General features: G+C 41.5%; 1 protein-coding gene across 3 annotated transcripts in view; it reads left to right on the forward strand.

The window, feature by feature from the left end:
• Positions 1-1,911: 1,911 nt before the first annotated feature.
• CFAP61 (cilia and flagella associated protein 61) overlaps positions 1,912-15,145 on the forward strand; it is an 86,754-nt gene continuing 73,520 nt past the window's right edge. For 2 of the 3 annotated variants that reach the window (XM_057381686.1, XM_057381696.1), the window contains exons 1-3: positions 7,944-8,087; positions 11,418-11,550; positions 13,518-13,671. In XM_057381686.1, coding sequence (XP_057237669.1) covers positions 11,419-11,550; positions 13,518-13,671 — 286 coding nt within the window. In that variant the 5' untranslated portion in view covers positions 7,944-8,087; position 11,418. Of the gene's footprint in view, positions 2,101-3,187; positions 3,339-5,398; positions 5,476-5,857; positions 5,926-6,970; positions 7,098-7,943; positions 8,088-11,417; positions 11,551-13,517; positions 13,672-15,145 lie in introns of those variants that run through there. The other variant, XM_057381704.1, reaches the window with a different exon arrangement.

Below are 15,145 nucleotides of genomic sequence, written 5' to 3' on the forward strand. Positions count from 1 at the left end.
GGTGAGTGCGCGGCGCTCCCGCGGGGCGCCCCCTGGCGGCTCGGAGGGCGGGCGGGGATCTGTGTGGGCGTGTCCCGCGTGCCTGAGGGGACCCTCGCGCCCGGTGTCCGTGAGGGCATCCCGGGGGTGTCCATGGACACTACGAGTGTCCAGCGCCGCCCCTCCCCACGGTACCGCCCCCGGCACCGCCCCCGGCAAGGGCCGGCCCCGCCCCAAGCGACCCGCGGTGTCCCACTGGAGCSTCCCGCAGTCCCGCAGAATCCCTTCGAATCGCACAGCCGAGGYGCGTACGCGTTCGGTGCGTTTTGAGGCACAAACACTGAAAAACGTGCGTGGAATCTCACTTGTGCTTGAAGAGAGCGTTTGCGTGAGGAGGAGGAGGAGGGAACTGCTCGAAGTTTGGGAGGGGAACGCCTTCATCTGCGTGTTCTGCTTGGTGTCTTTGGGATGCTGCGCTGTGGGAGAAAKGCAGGAGTTGCTGCAGAAACAGCGCATTTCCTTACGAAAATGGTACATTTTTACTGTGTTAATGCTGCTTTCCMCCCCCTCAGGGCTGTGTTTCGGGGAGCTGGTGGAGATAGGGTGATAATTTTTTTTTTGCATTAAATTAAACAATTTACTATGGAAATGTGGCAGACGTTTTCTTCAGTTGAAGTCATCATAGTACTGAACTTCCGTCTATTAGTGGGACTTAAAAGTTTCTGTTTGCTTTTATTTATGAAATTGATGCATTTTGCAGAGGATGTGTTGTTCAGGTTGATTTCAGGACCTCTTTGCAAACATACATTGGCATGACTGAGACCAGTGCTGGCACTTGAATGTCTTGTTTGTCTGTGAAAGATGTAGGAGTGCATGTGATTTTATCTGTATTTAAAAGGTATAAAAAAAAATCTGCATTTCTTTTGGTTTTCCATTTTAGTTGGAAAACCTGCTGCCTATTTTGTGAGCATCACATCTGGGTTTGGAGTCACTGTTAGAAGTTGCTGTTGTGTTTGGCAGACTGGTGAAACTGCTCTGCTGGTTGGTTTAGGTGGGTTTTTTTGAGTCAGTACTGCTATATTTTACACATATATTTAAGAAATTTCAGGAAGCCATTATTTGGTTGCTTTATTTCACGTGCCTGATTGTTGGCTGGGTSACAGCAGGCTGCAATACTGAGCAGACACGCAGTTGAAAGGTGTTAGAGCTGAGGGGATGGTCACAAGTGGTTTTGAGTATCTGCTGCCCCTGTGTTCTAAAGTTGCTGGGCGAATCAGTTGTGCCTGGCACATTCTCTGATTTTGAAAACCACAAGAAACCAACGTTTTCATCTGAGCAGGAAAGCAGTAGAACTTTGAATAGCCACAGGACTTTGAATTCCTTATGAAATTTAAGTGTCACAAGAGACACTTGACTCCTGAGCACATGCAACAGCAAATGAGAGTGGGGGCTGTGCATGCCATAAAAAATTTAATTTTAAGCGTCTTTTTTGTTGGCTTCAAAAGAAATTTGAAGAGCAATTTTGGACAAAATAAGTTCACTCACCTGAAGCTGCTCTTTAATCAGGATGTTGTTCCCCTGATTGTTTGCAGTTGAGTCTTCACCCTGCTTCCACTGACTGCCCACAGCTGAACCTCCCACTGAAGGCCTTTTGAGTTTGAAGTTCTCGGTGGTGAGCTGGTTAGCATCCAAATGAACAAATACAAAACGGCTGTAGTCTATTAAAACAATTAATTTCTTCTGTAGGATCAGACAACAGGTGTGATTGCCTGCTGCATTTCAGGTGTACTGTTCTGTCCGTGCAGGCAGTGGGTATCTGTGTGGAGCTGTACAGKAACCAAGTACCTAAATCCATAGGAGTTGTCCCACTTAGGAGATTTTTATGAAAATCCACCTGAAGTGACTGTGTTGTGCCCTGGACCGCAGCGGGATTGCTGGAGCAGTAATGTTTCCTTTGATTTTCAGGACAGCTTGTAGGATGGCTACAGTAACCTCGTCAAGGGGAGATACAGAAGTGGTCACTGTCAGAAGGACAGAGTTACACGATATCCCAAGCATTATTGGCCTCTTCAGCCCTATTACAGAAGACCTCTTTGGAAGGATTGATGTCACATACCTTTTGTAAGTAAGGTATTTTAGGTTATTACCTTTCTTGTAGGAAACTTCATGCAGTTATGTTACACTTAAAATGGCAGAAAATTTTCTGAGCCTTGGTGTGGTGTCACATAATGACTTTTTATGCTGTTTCKGAAAAGGGAAAAGAAAATCTGCTTCCATGTCTGTCACATGTATGACCGTGCAAACCTGGGTCCCTGTCATGGTAAACAAGGTTTAATTCTATAGTAGCTTCCTTTTATAGAAGTTCAGAAAAGGTGCTGGTGGATAGCTCCTGATAAAACTATCAGATCCCAGCATCTGCTGCCTGCTCCATCTCCCAGGATGGGTTTGCCTGCTTAGGAGGGACTGAAGTAAAGGGGCTTTGGTTACTTTGTGGCCATGATYCTTCTGATGTCTGTTGCTGTGTGTGTCAGTCTTCTTTTCCATTTTCTCCTTGGGGACCAAAGGAATTGATAATTTTTTTGTCTTCCTGTGTTCTGCCATGGGAGACAGCCTCTGCCTGCCATAAAATGTTCCAGTGTGGCTCTTTTCATGCTAGAGGTGCCCAGTATTCTGCATGGTCTGGTCTGTGTCTGCCAGCTGCCTGTGTGGCCATGTCCTCAGCAGAGCTGGGTGTTGTAATGGTCTTTACTTACCACACCTCCATCCCTGGAGACAGTGATGAGCCTCGTGTGCTTCCTCTTTCTCTGCAGAGATGAGCAGCAGACAGGCTGTGTGACAGGCAGATGCTCACTTAAGTTTTTCTCACTTCATAGTAAAAATCTCAGATATCAGCTTTTTGGGGAAAAAAACAGAGAGGTGTGAAGAAACATACAAACAAGAGGGAATGTTTAAGTCTTGTGTCTCAAATTTACTAAGTGATTGAGGATTTGAAAATCCATGTGAGTTCTTGTAGCGTTAGAACACAAATACCTGGAACTGAAACAACAATACCAAGTTAGGATATGGATGATGAAGTTTCATTGAGGCCTGATTCTAGGAACCCTCTTGAACATGRCTAATTTTACTGTTCTAGCAGGCTGAATTCACAGTCAGTCACTTTTGTATGTGGATTTCCTTCAAYTTGTGCAAAATTAAATTCTTTTCATAGAGATATATCAAACCTTGCTTTGACACTCTGCAATGAGAAGAATGAGGTTATAGCCCATGCTGCCTTTCTGGACTATCCAAACTGGAATATCACTGATCAGGCCGAATGGGAACCATTCCTGCATCAAAACTACACTGACAATAAGTGCACTGTAAGTAAATTGTATGGTTTTAGTTGAGTTTTCATTTAGGTTCAGGTATGAAAAATACATGTGGGCATCTACAATCTATTTTTGGTAGATTTGAGGCTTTCAGGTAATGGATTCCTTATGAAACCCTCATGCTGACATGGACATATTAACTCTGCAGTGAGCTTGTTTGGTGCTGGCATGAAGACTGCTGCTCTTTGCTCTGTATACTGGCAACTTTCACATGGGCTCCTTGGGCAAGCTTTTGAATTTYTGGTAGGATTTACCGACTAGAAATAGGCCCTTACAAGTTTAGGACTCAAATGCTCCTCCATCATTGAGTCCAGCTGGGAACTAGATCATGTGATTGTTGAGAAAATACTGAACATTTTAACCCCAGGCATGTGCCATAATAAGGTGTTGGCAATGCTGCACTTATTTCTGGGCATTTTGTTCACCCGCTCTCCACATGCTTTTGAGATGTTAAGCGATGGCTTGGAGATAAACTGAGGAAAACAGGAGTTGTGTTTGAAAATGTGTATGCTTAAAAGAAACACAATCATTAMGGCCAAAGGGAGCATAGAAGAAGAATGTGTGATTTCCTTGTAATGGACTTTCTTTGTCCCTTGAGCTGCACTTTGTGGGCAGGCACAGTCCACATTCCAAGTRCAGACACAGCTGCTCTGCTGTGCTGTGACCTCCCTCAGGATCTGGTAGCTCCATGGGATCTGGTGCAGCAAAGCCACAGTTGACCAAGGGGCTTACAGAAAAAAAGACAAGAAAAATAAGTTACTGTTCAGAATCAGGAGTGAAAAATACTTTGAAACAGAGGCAGCAGAACTCTTATTTTTCTAAAATCCAGTTTATTTGCTAAAGTAGATGTAGAAGATTTAGTGTTTTATGCTGCTGCATTGGCAGAAGCTCTGAACTTTTTCTGGGATATAACTTGATGAGACATCATTGGCAAACTGCAGGTTAAATTTATGCGGGTGTGCCTTTCAAAACTGAGATCATCTGAACATAGGATTTCTGTGAAATCTAGTTGACCTGTCTTTTTCCTAGAGCACAGAAATAATTTCACGGTCTAAAGTAGGAGCTGACTTGTGCAGAAAGGAGTTAGTGAAGATGCTTTACTACATTGTCTGATTACCAGTGCTATTCAGTAACAGTCCAAGTCTGGTTTCCTTGGCATCCTCTTGGACCTCAACATTATATTTTTTTCATTTTTTCCCTTTGCTTCTAAAAAGCAAAGAAACAAAGGGCCCAATTTTTAGAAATGGCTTTAGATGTTTATTACAATAGCCTGTTGTCTTGGTGCTGGTCCATGTACTGCAGCCTCTTTTGAAATCATTCTTGCTCTTAGATTGCTGAAGTTTATTGGTCACTCTAGCTATGGCATTTTAAGTGAATATTAAACTATTCAGAAGCTGTCAGGTTTTCTATTTAAAATATTTTTTTGTAGAAGTATTTTTATCTACTGGTAGACCTTCGTTGACCCAGCACTTGTAATTAATATGCAATAGAACAGCTGAATTAATAGCCCTTGCCATTCCAGCACAAGGGTTTTCCAGGTTAACTGGAGGTGCACAAGGTAAAGATGTCTGTTAGTCTGCCCCGTTTCTGCCTGGTATTTGTGTGTCTAATGATGTAATTTTAACATTTGTAATTTTACTTAACTACCTTTAAAGAAAAAGAAACGCATTAGGATTATGAGAAGTATGTGATCTTTTGGTTTGCGTTTTTTTTTAAACCTCAAAACAATGTCTTTATCAGACACATGTTAAATGTTAAATAATGTTGTTGAATGTTGTTAGTCAAGATTGAATACTGTTTAGTATGAGATGTCCATTGTATACTGCAGTCAAACAATAGTAAACTAGGTGTAAAGAAAAAATGTTGCAGAAGCACAAAATTATATGAAGGACTTTAATCACATAAMTTCATCCACACATGCTTTGAAGTTATATATATGTAGCTGCTTATTGAGTGCAGATCAAGTATATTGAAAATGAATATGCATACTAATACTTGATGTAATAAATATTAGCTACATAATGTGTAGACTTTTATTCCTCGTTTCGCAGCCTTTGAACACGCTGTTTGTGCATCTCTTTGTGGCAAAGGAAGAATACACAGCTGGATGTTCCCAAGAAATTGTTAGGTGAGTTCCTATGTAACTTTGTGYAGTGAAGCATGTGCCCTCTCCTGCTGTCAAGTCATATCATCCAGATGCCATGGAAGAGATCTTCCAGCAGAGGCCTAGCATCTTTAATATTTCACCACTGGGGAACTACTATAAAAAGGAGGATGCTTGAAATCCAACAATTAGGAAATTTGAAAAGAAAGGAAAGACCAGTAAAAAATACCCAGATTAATTTCATATGATGCTAGTTATCAGAAATATTTTCTTTTTTGAATCATGTGGACTTATAAAGGAAGATTGGAGACACTGGAGAAAAAAAATATATATATATATATTGCAAATGTAGCTGTTGTCATTAWTGGGTGTAATGATGAAAGACTGAATATATTTATTTGTCCAGGAGAGTTTTCATCTTACTACCAGAACTGCAGTTTATTCTTCTCTTCATACCACCTGAGGATGACTTAGGTAAGAATTTAATACTGTTTTATTCTTGAAATGAGAGCAATTGCAAATCTAATTAGTATGCTCTATGAGCTCTTTGTGATGTTCTTTTTTAATATGGAAAACAGTTACCAGTTTCTAAACATGTGGAAAATATAGTCTAAAAGTATCCTCTCTTGAGGATCCCTTGTGCAAGAGGTATCTGTGGCTCCATACTCAGTCCCRCAGCTATTCAACAGTCTGTCCATTCCCTGAAATCTTTAAATTTGCCAGAAASAGGACGTCAAAAAGGAGTAAAGATCTCAAAAATCAATTCCTACAAGKTTTGTGAAGATTTCTGGTTGAATAGAGCCAAGAGAATGGCTTTAAAATTGGGCRTTTTCTCTTACTTAGCCAAAAAAGTACAGATAGGAAGAGGACATTTCAGTGTGGCTGCTGGAGACATGGAAGGAAMCACAGATTATTTCTTTTAGAACAGAGATACAGGTACAAAGATGAAGAATGCACGTGTTAATCAGACAACAGCACCTGATTTGGTATTTTAGTCCTAAATTCATACTAATAAACCAAGCACGCACTTAACTGAGCTCAGAAGTGAGCTGGAACTTTTCTGATATGACAGCTTCTAGGCATMTTGGTTCCAAGTCATACTAAAAGATTGTAGTGATATGTCAATTACAGAAAACAGGACTTGATTGAAGGGTTTTGTTAAACCCACCCTGGYAATTAAACATCAGCTTTCTTTCGGCATTGTGAGTTCTCATAGAGATTCTCCAGAGGCATAGTGAATGTGCCTTCTTATTTTTATAGGGATTGGATTATACCAACTTCTCATTGCTTTGAAGTTTCTTCAGGTTTGAAATGCTGGATTATTTAGATTACTCTGGTGACAATTCTTGCATGTTTATACTGTCATTTCAACCTCATTGCCTAATTTAAAAGACTTGGAACATTTTACTATCTATGGTTTAAGTTTGAAACACCACTTCCCTCAGACAGTTTTTGCTAATAATTTAGAGCTTGCATTATGAAGTTTCTCTGTTTCCCCTGACACATTTTTGTTGTTTAGAGATAGACATGGGGGCTGTCTTTGAAAGGATGATGCCTGCTCCAGGATCACCCATGGATAGAGGCTTTACCTTGCTGGTGTGCCCCAGGCATCGGTGTCACCCACGGCTGCACGTGCGCCAAGCGAGGTAAAGCAGCTCCTCGTTTCTGCTTTCCTGAGCATATCTGTCTGTGGAAAACTGAAACATTTTCCTCCTTTGGTTTGCGGTGTCAGTATAGTTTGACTGCTCTGGTTTTCTGTGATACCCAAGTAGTAGGTAGTTAGGATTATGCTGGTTTTGTTCTATTTCATCACAAGATCAATTGTATCTTTTTTGAAAACTAGTTAACTACAAAGACTGGTTTTTTTTGTCAGTGATGTTTATTCTGTGATCTGCTGGCTGAATTAGACCCCTGTGTATTTTAGGAAGTGCATGTGGTTTCCAGGTTTCTTGAAGCTTCTTTCAAATTATTTTTAATTTTCTCATTGTCTCATGTTAAACAGTCAAGCAGAACTTGAATAGGGAGGCCTGTTACCTAAAAGAAGTAAATCAGACCAGAGAATCCCTAGTTCCAGTGGTCTTTCAGACATGAAAAGTAATTATCTTCCTTATAGTTGTTCCTGTGGAAGTGCTCCATACCTTGGCTTTGGTTGTGTTTCAGGGGCCTTGCTGAGGAAGCTGAAGAAAGTCATGGAGTAACACTTTTCTCCTTCCATTGTGTTTCTCTTTTTGATGGCCCCAGTCTGGAGCAAAGATTTGATATGCCTACACAGTGTGCCTTTACCAGGGCTTTGCTCTTACTATGGGATGGCAGTCATAAATGTCACTAAAAATGTGAGACTCTGAATTATTTTCTCCTTTCCCCTCAGCACAGCTGCCTGCAGTGCCCCAGGCAGACACARTAATTTCCCTGCAGCTTGTCTGTTCTGTCCACCTGTGTAGTGACTGTTGCTACTCTTGGTTTTTCCTGCCACTTGTGTTGTGTCCAGGACATGAGAAATGCYGACTTTCTGACCCAGGTGCCTGGTGATTTTCCTGTTGCTATGGAGATGCCTCCCTGTAGTGTGGTTGAAATAGAACTTGTATCCATGAAATTTTGGGTCACTTCTTTTCCTCTTCACARTGGGAAGATTGCAGGTAGGGTAATGTTTTATGAAGCAATAATTTGATTTGATTCTGACTTCYTCTGGCATTGTTTTTGCATGTAGTAAATGTATGTGTTGCTTTGTGCCTGTGTAGCAGAGCTGTGATTAAATTAGCATTTCTGCTGCCTGTARTGGAAACTGAAGTTTAGAGAGAAGCACATTCCTTGGGCTCTGTATCATGATACGGATTTGGGGGGTCTGTACTGACCAGTGCTTTCACAGATGGTGGTGTCACCATGAGTGTATCTGATGTCTCTGCCTGGTAAAGCCACACCTGTTTGTTTATGGGCTGATGCATGCTGCCAGCATGGGCTGGATTCTGACAGAAGCCTATCTCTGAGAGGTGTTTTATTGCATATATTGAATTTTACCAAATGGATCTGAAGCAGATCTGCAGCTTGGCTCCTTCTGTTGCTTGACTTTTGAGCATTTTAAGAAAAAGGCCTGAGGCCTGACCTTTGCTACTTCACATCCTCCTTCTGTAGCTCCAGATATTTCAATATGTAAAAAAACACTTTCATACTAATTCGATGTACAATTGATAGGCTTTTAAAGTGTTTGTTTTGAGGTGTCTACCACCTATCAGTAAGTGAATGGACCTTCATATTGAGAAGCAATCAGTTGGTGAGTTAAGCCCAAAGATTTAAAATCTTTCTATATGAGTTGGTGCCAACTATCATACTTWTTTCAGTTTAAACTGTAGAGCTTTTTTTTGTTTATTTGTTTTGATGGCYATTGGATATTGTCAACAGAAAAGTTTTTTTGCATGACTGGAAATGTCACCTAGGCCATAGCAATATTYCTGATAAGAGCTACCATCTTGTCTGGGATATCTGTAGATCATTATGAAAAATAAAAATTGCTTAAGTTTTGTTATTATTAGAAAGTTAACTGAGATACTGATTTTCCACTGGAATTACACAGTGATGATACAAAATTAATGCTTCAATATTGTCCATCAGTGGATTCTGGGTAAAGCTAATTTCTGTTTGCAGAAGGAGCTTTGCCTTTCCCTTCACTCTGCATTCACCTCTGTGCTTCAGTGGCATCCATAGTAACGGTCAGTGGAGCCCTTAGAGACTCATCTGTGGACGTTGTCCCCAGCCACCTGCCTAGCAACATGTTCTGGGGCAGTGAGAGGAGATTAGGGTAATCTCTGTTCCCTCTTTCCCTGCTTACAGAATGGAAAAAAGCAGCTGTAAATTGATACTTTCCTTAACCATTCAGTTTTGAAGTTTCTGTCTGGCCTTGTTAATGTGAGATGTCAGCAGATGTGCCAGAATGCAGCCCACTAAGCTTTGATGTTTAAGGTTTTTGCTGGTATCTTGTCTAGAGCCTGCCATTCTTGGGTTTGTACTCTGTGGGTAAGAGTCAAATTTGCAGCTCTGTGCTTGTGCTCACAGTAGAGGAATTTTGTGGCATTTTTATATTGAAAAGCTACTGGGGTTTGGAGGGTTTYTTTACTTTTYTTAAAGACTATGGGACTGGAGGAAGATACTAAAAATAGAATTAAGAAATTTAAATGGTTGTGTTCCTACAATGTAACATGCAGGGAAATGAATGGGCTTATGTATAGTCACACTGACTGACACAGGGTCAGTCTCTAGGAATTGCCATTTGCACCTTTGTGTGTGGTCTTGCCCTGTGTCCCAGGAACAGAATGAGGTGGGGCACTCAGAGCACTTGCAACAACATTCCATTTGGAGGAGGCATGTGCCTGTTATCCACCCCATGAAATATCAGCATTCGATTAGGATACAGTCTTTTTCTGTTACCCTTCTTAGTTTGGTTTGTTTGAGGCTTGATAACTCATTAGCAGAATTGCTATGCTAATTAATTGTGTTGAATGGTGATGTACTGCTAATGGAAAACCTCACTGCAGCTTTTCCCTTGGGATACTTCCTGTGAAGGAGATGAAGGTGACCATTTTGGTTTGAGAGATAAAGAGTGAGTTACRGCAAGTTTTTACAGACTTTTCATTGTTCCTGGAGCCTCATTTTAGTTGAGGAAAAAATAAAAAGCAGTAACAAGGTCACAATCCAAGGAGTCCCCAGCCTTGGCTACAAAGGTGGTCTTACCCAGAGGTCAGATCCATTCTGGTGTGTAGGAGCAGCAAAACCATCCTGAGACCCCTGACCACCTCTCCTGTGCTGTAGTCAGGTAGTGCTTGGAAGCTTGGACAGTGTTTGATACAATGAGAAACAGAACCTTTTTTCCCAGCTATGYTAATTTTCAAGCTCCTTCCAAATCCAGAAATACATAAAGAGTGGCAATGAGAATCTGTTTATTCTRTTTCTGGATTCCTGCTTGTGCAGAACAAAGATCTCCAGCTTACAGGTATCGCATACAGGCACTTCCCCGCATGTGCAGTGGGACCCTGGAGCAAAACAGTTTTCCCAAAACCTAAGGAAGCTCTGAAGTTCCCGGTTCCAGTCCAGGAGGAGGTTTGTGCATCCCAAGTAAGCGAAGGACTCGCTGCCCGTGCCTGGCGGGACCGCCGGAGGGCGGCAGAGACCGCGCAGGGCTCCACCAGCTCCGGTGTCGCCGCGCGGGGCCCCGGAGAGGGGTCGGGCTCATCGGGACGGTCCAGCGAGAGCCTTCCCGGAGTGATAGCTGAAGTAGCCACCTGCTCCCGGCCCGAGGCAGGGAGTGCTTCCCCTGCGCTTTGTTGCAGTTGTTCCTTCTGGCAGCCCGACACAGCCCCAGTTTCCTCTCCACTGCTTTTGGTTGCACCACTTCRTTCCGGCATTTTTTCCGAGAGATAAATACAAGTGGTTGAATGTTATTGATAGTGGTTGAGTGTCAGAGCTGGCTTGACCCCAGTCTTTGTGCCATAGTTGCAGCATGTGTGACTAATGAATTCTACCTCTGCTCTGGTAAAAGTGCTGGATTTTCTTWCGCAGAGTTACATTGATCCTGGCTAGGAATAGCGGTCTAATGGGAAAGAGTCTCTATTGCCTGTTTAAACAAAAATCCATGTAGGCTGGGACCTGTATGAGTGCACCACTGCTCTCATAGGAGAGTGAGGCAGGAGAATTTTGTACTGGGGTTCCCTTACATTTTCTTAGTGAAAGAGAAGCATCTCCCCTGGGCAGTACAGATTTTGGTGGGTTCTGCTGGCTTTTGGGAGTGGCTGTCTCTCTGGTGCTGAGACTCCMACTTTAGTGTGCATTGAGGATGTGTCCTAGGTGAAGTGATTTGTGGGTGCAGGCTTTAGAAAGAGTATTTGTAATATTTTTCTATATGTTAATGGAGTAGAATAGAAGTATCAGGACCTATTAATGGAATACCTTTAGGACATTACTTGATCTCTTTTTTGTAGCATGGAAGATTATGATGATCTCATGCAAATCTGGACACCTCAAAGTGAGGCTCTGAAGGAAATCTATGGCGAATATCTTCTTGTTGATCTCCTAGAACTTGATGATGAAGAAAATCAGTCAGCTGTTTGTGAGGTCAGTCTGCCATGAGCTCTGTTTTTGTCTGATAGTAGCATTARTGATGTTCTGTGTGACAGCTCGCTCTAGCTCAGGGAGTAAAATCAGCAGCTCTCCTGTGGAAGGTAGAATTCATGGTCTGTACCAACAACACAGTTGGTTCACAATGTAGTTTGTGTCTGTTTTCAGGAGTGATCCTGCCAGCTCAGAAATGAAGCAACAGTTCTTGTGCAGGTTATTTTCAAGGAATTTGAACAGTGTGTCTTGAAGAAACCATGTTATATCATTTCAGATATTTACATTATAGGCRACCTGTTTTCATTCCCAGTGAAAGCTAATATTGTATATGAAAAYGAGTATCCAGTAATCCTTTCACAGTTTAAAGTGCTGTAGGTAATCTTTCTTTCTCTTGGCTCAATTTTTTCTGAAATGAAGACAAACACAGGAATTAATTTAAATAAGAAAGAGGTGGTAATAGTTATCCTGCTGAAAATTCCTATTAAGATTTTCATGTGTTAGTAATTGTGCATGGTAGTGCAAACTGATAGGCAATATAACCTCCTTAATTCCTGAAGTCTGCTTTTTGTGGCAAATGGTTTTATAACATTGCAACATGTAATCACTGCCATTGGAAGCCAAATGGGAAACAATACACCATTAGTGTAATGGCACATTGCAAAGGGCCMTTGCTATAAATAATACATTTCAGTGGCATGCTCAGAGCTCGATGTGAGACCACCAAAAGGTGTTTCAGGCCCTCAGTTTATCCAAGCTGCCGTGCCACGGTGGATTGGGAAGGCACCTCCACGAAAACCAATGATGGATGCCAATTTTCCCTGCGGAGAATGAAGCTGGCAGCCTYTTTTTGCACATATGGTAGATGGATTGGTTAATCAGCCTCTGCTGAGCCTTGGGCCTGAAATTACATAGCAGCCAGGCAACTGCGGCGCCCCGGCTTTGTTGGTTACGCAAACAAGGCAAACAAACAATCACTTGTTGTTTGAGGGCAGAAAAATTAAACATCACACTTTTAAAAGTCTTTATTGAAGTGCTGATGGCCTTATAAAACAGTTGTACAAATCCAGCCTTTTGAGTTTTCATTAGGTTTTTAAAAGCCTTCATTATGTGTATTAAGGAGGAAAGAAAATTTGTTTTGATGTGTTTTACCAGAAAATTGCATACAGTACTAAAAATYAAAGAGCTTCCTTCTAGATTTGTCTTAGGTTAAAGCCAGAAACTGTCCAGCATGCCAGTTCTCCTTGGTCCCAGTGTATATCTTGAAAAGGGCTGCAGCTTGCTGGGAGCTCCAGCACCAGTTGGGCATCCAGAGTACTGTGGGTGCCAGCATTGCAGAGATCCCGTCACTTTGACGTGTGTCAGGGCATTTTGTTTTTGAGAGCAGCTCTTGGATTTTTTCATTGCACAAAAGTATTTGGGGCTTATAAGTGCTGCAAATACATACTGCATTGGGTACTCTTTATATTATGCATGATTGATTTATTGAATTAATAATTTTGTATGAGAATAAAATACATTTTTCAGTTTGAACCCCATTTTAGTTCCAAATCAGTGTCCAGTAATGAGTCAATCATTACAGCTAACTGAATCCAGGTTCTACTTCAGCTGCACTGTAATTTTAAACAAAATTATACAGTTTTGGAAGTATTTTTTTTTTTTATTTGCCATAACAAATATTTTACTGAAATATCAAGTCATTATTTGGTCCATATGTAGAAACCCAATACTCTTTCAAATCATACATAAAAAAAAAAGATTAGAATCTACTGTACAAGTCCTAATACACATGTTACAAGGAAAAAAAATGAAAAGTGATCTTTAACTTTTGCTGAAATAGTTCCTTTATACTTTTTCATTATGCACAGTCAGAGATGGATCTTAAAAGTTGATATTTCAGAAATTTTYGTTCAGTTATTTTTGTCGTGACCTAGAATGACATGTTTGTATGACATGGTTTTATCTTCCAGGTTGGTGGCACTGCAGTAGGATTCATGAATTTATGTTCTCAAGTGAATGTTTCCTTGTTTCAAGAATGTTTTGATTTAGGACCTTTCCATGGGCTCTGTAAACCACCTCCTGAGGACATTCTTGAAGTGCCACAGAAGCCAAGTGTTCAAGGAGGTATCTATATTCTAAAGTGCTATATAGATTCAATAAWTAGATTCAAGGTGTTTTTGTATCTAACTTCTAAGTAGGTTCTACAGGAGGTTGAAAAAGGGTATAGATTTGCAAGTAAGGAAGCACAAATTAACATATCTGTTTTTGAAGCAGGTTGCCTAATGWTTTTTAATTGAGGAGGGGAATTTTGATAGCCCTGGTCTCTGAATTAGAAGAAATTGTTTTTTTGTGGGGAGTAGCCTGTACCAGCTGTGGGATAAATGTAGGCTTTAAGTTTCAGAAAGCTGTAGCATGGGGTATATTGTCTATCAGATATAGATGTGCTATTAAATGAAGATGTGATTGTAAAATCTGGTAGTGAGGTGATGTCTGTCAGTAGCTGAGCAGCTGGTTAACTGGGCCTGTGATGTTGTCCTGTTGACTCATGTCATCTTTTTTCCTTGTGGTTCAGCTTCTGCTCTCTTTGCTCATTGTTTGCWGTCTCCTGGGTTACAAGATTTTGGGAGATGAGGGACTGTGTCTTTATTCCACTTTTATACTGGGCACGATACAGCAATGCATCTGCAAGTTGTCTTCCTGCAAGTGATAAAAACCAGTAGCATAAATATGGCACCTGTTTGTGGAACAGAAGTGTCATGTACATGATTTACAGTTGTCTTTATTTTTCAGTGTCAAAGGGCTTTTTGTGTAGAAGGGCAGCATTTTGCTATCTACTAATTATCAGTAATGGAATAAAACCCCTCCACCATTAGGTTGTTGCGTATCTGCTTTTCCGAACACAAAGCAGCAGGCAAAAAAGGCTACCAGGGAGCTGCAGGGCTGTCACCAGCTGGTACCTCAAAGCTGACAGTCACAGAACAGAAAAAGGAAAGAAACAGGTCTTGTAGCTGCTCCTGTGGACTTCCCTACCCCTGCAAGRAGGCATCTTGCACACAGGAGATGGCTGCACATAGGAGGAAGCTGCCTGTCTCCTGTTTAATCCTGTGCTCCGGCAGCTCCAGCGGTATGAGTTCAGAAGAGGTGACAGACATGAAGCAGGAGAGAGATTACTCAGGAGCTGGAGCCCAGTCCTGGGCAGTCTGCTCTGGGTGACCCTGCTCAGGCAGGGACTCTGGCAAGGTGACCTCCAGGGCTCACTCCCAGCCTTACCCATCCCAGGGCTGTTCCTGGTTCTGGTGTTCTTTCCTTCYCCAGGGACTGCRAGTTGTAGGTCTGTGTTTWGTGGCAAATTCTGTGYAGTGCAGGTTTGGTGACCTGACATMAATAGAGCATCTGGACTTGGCTTTATTGARTCTGAAGCTGGAAATTTTAAAATGCAAGATGCATTCCTTTGTAATTTTATGTTCCTACGTATAAAAATGATATTTTTAAAGCGCTTTAGCTTTTAAGTAGAGACCACAGGTTGATATTTTTTYCCCTTTCAAAATGTAATGCTGAATAATAATGAAAGAGTATACAACAGTCTGTACTGATATGC

The sequence above is a fragment of the Malurus melanocephalus genome, unplaced genomic scaffold (genome assembly GCF_030028575.1).
Source record: "Malurus melanocephalus ecotype Western Australia unplaced genomic scaffold, MMel_1.1 scaffold_13, whole genome shotgun sequence".
Taxonomy (NCBI): domain Eukaryota; kingdom Metazoa; phylum Chordata; class Aves; order Passeriformes; family Maluridae; genus Malurus; species Malurus melanocephalus.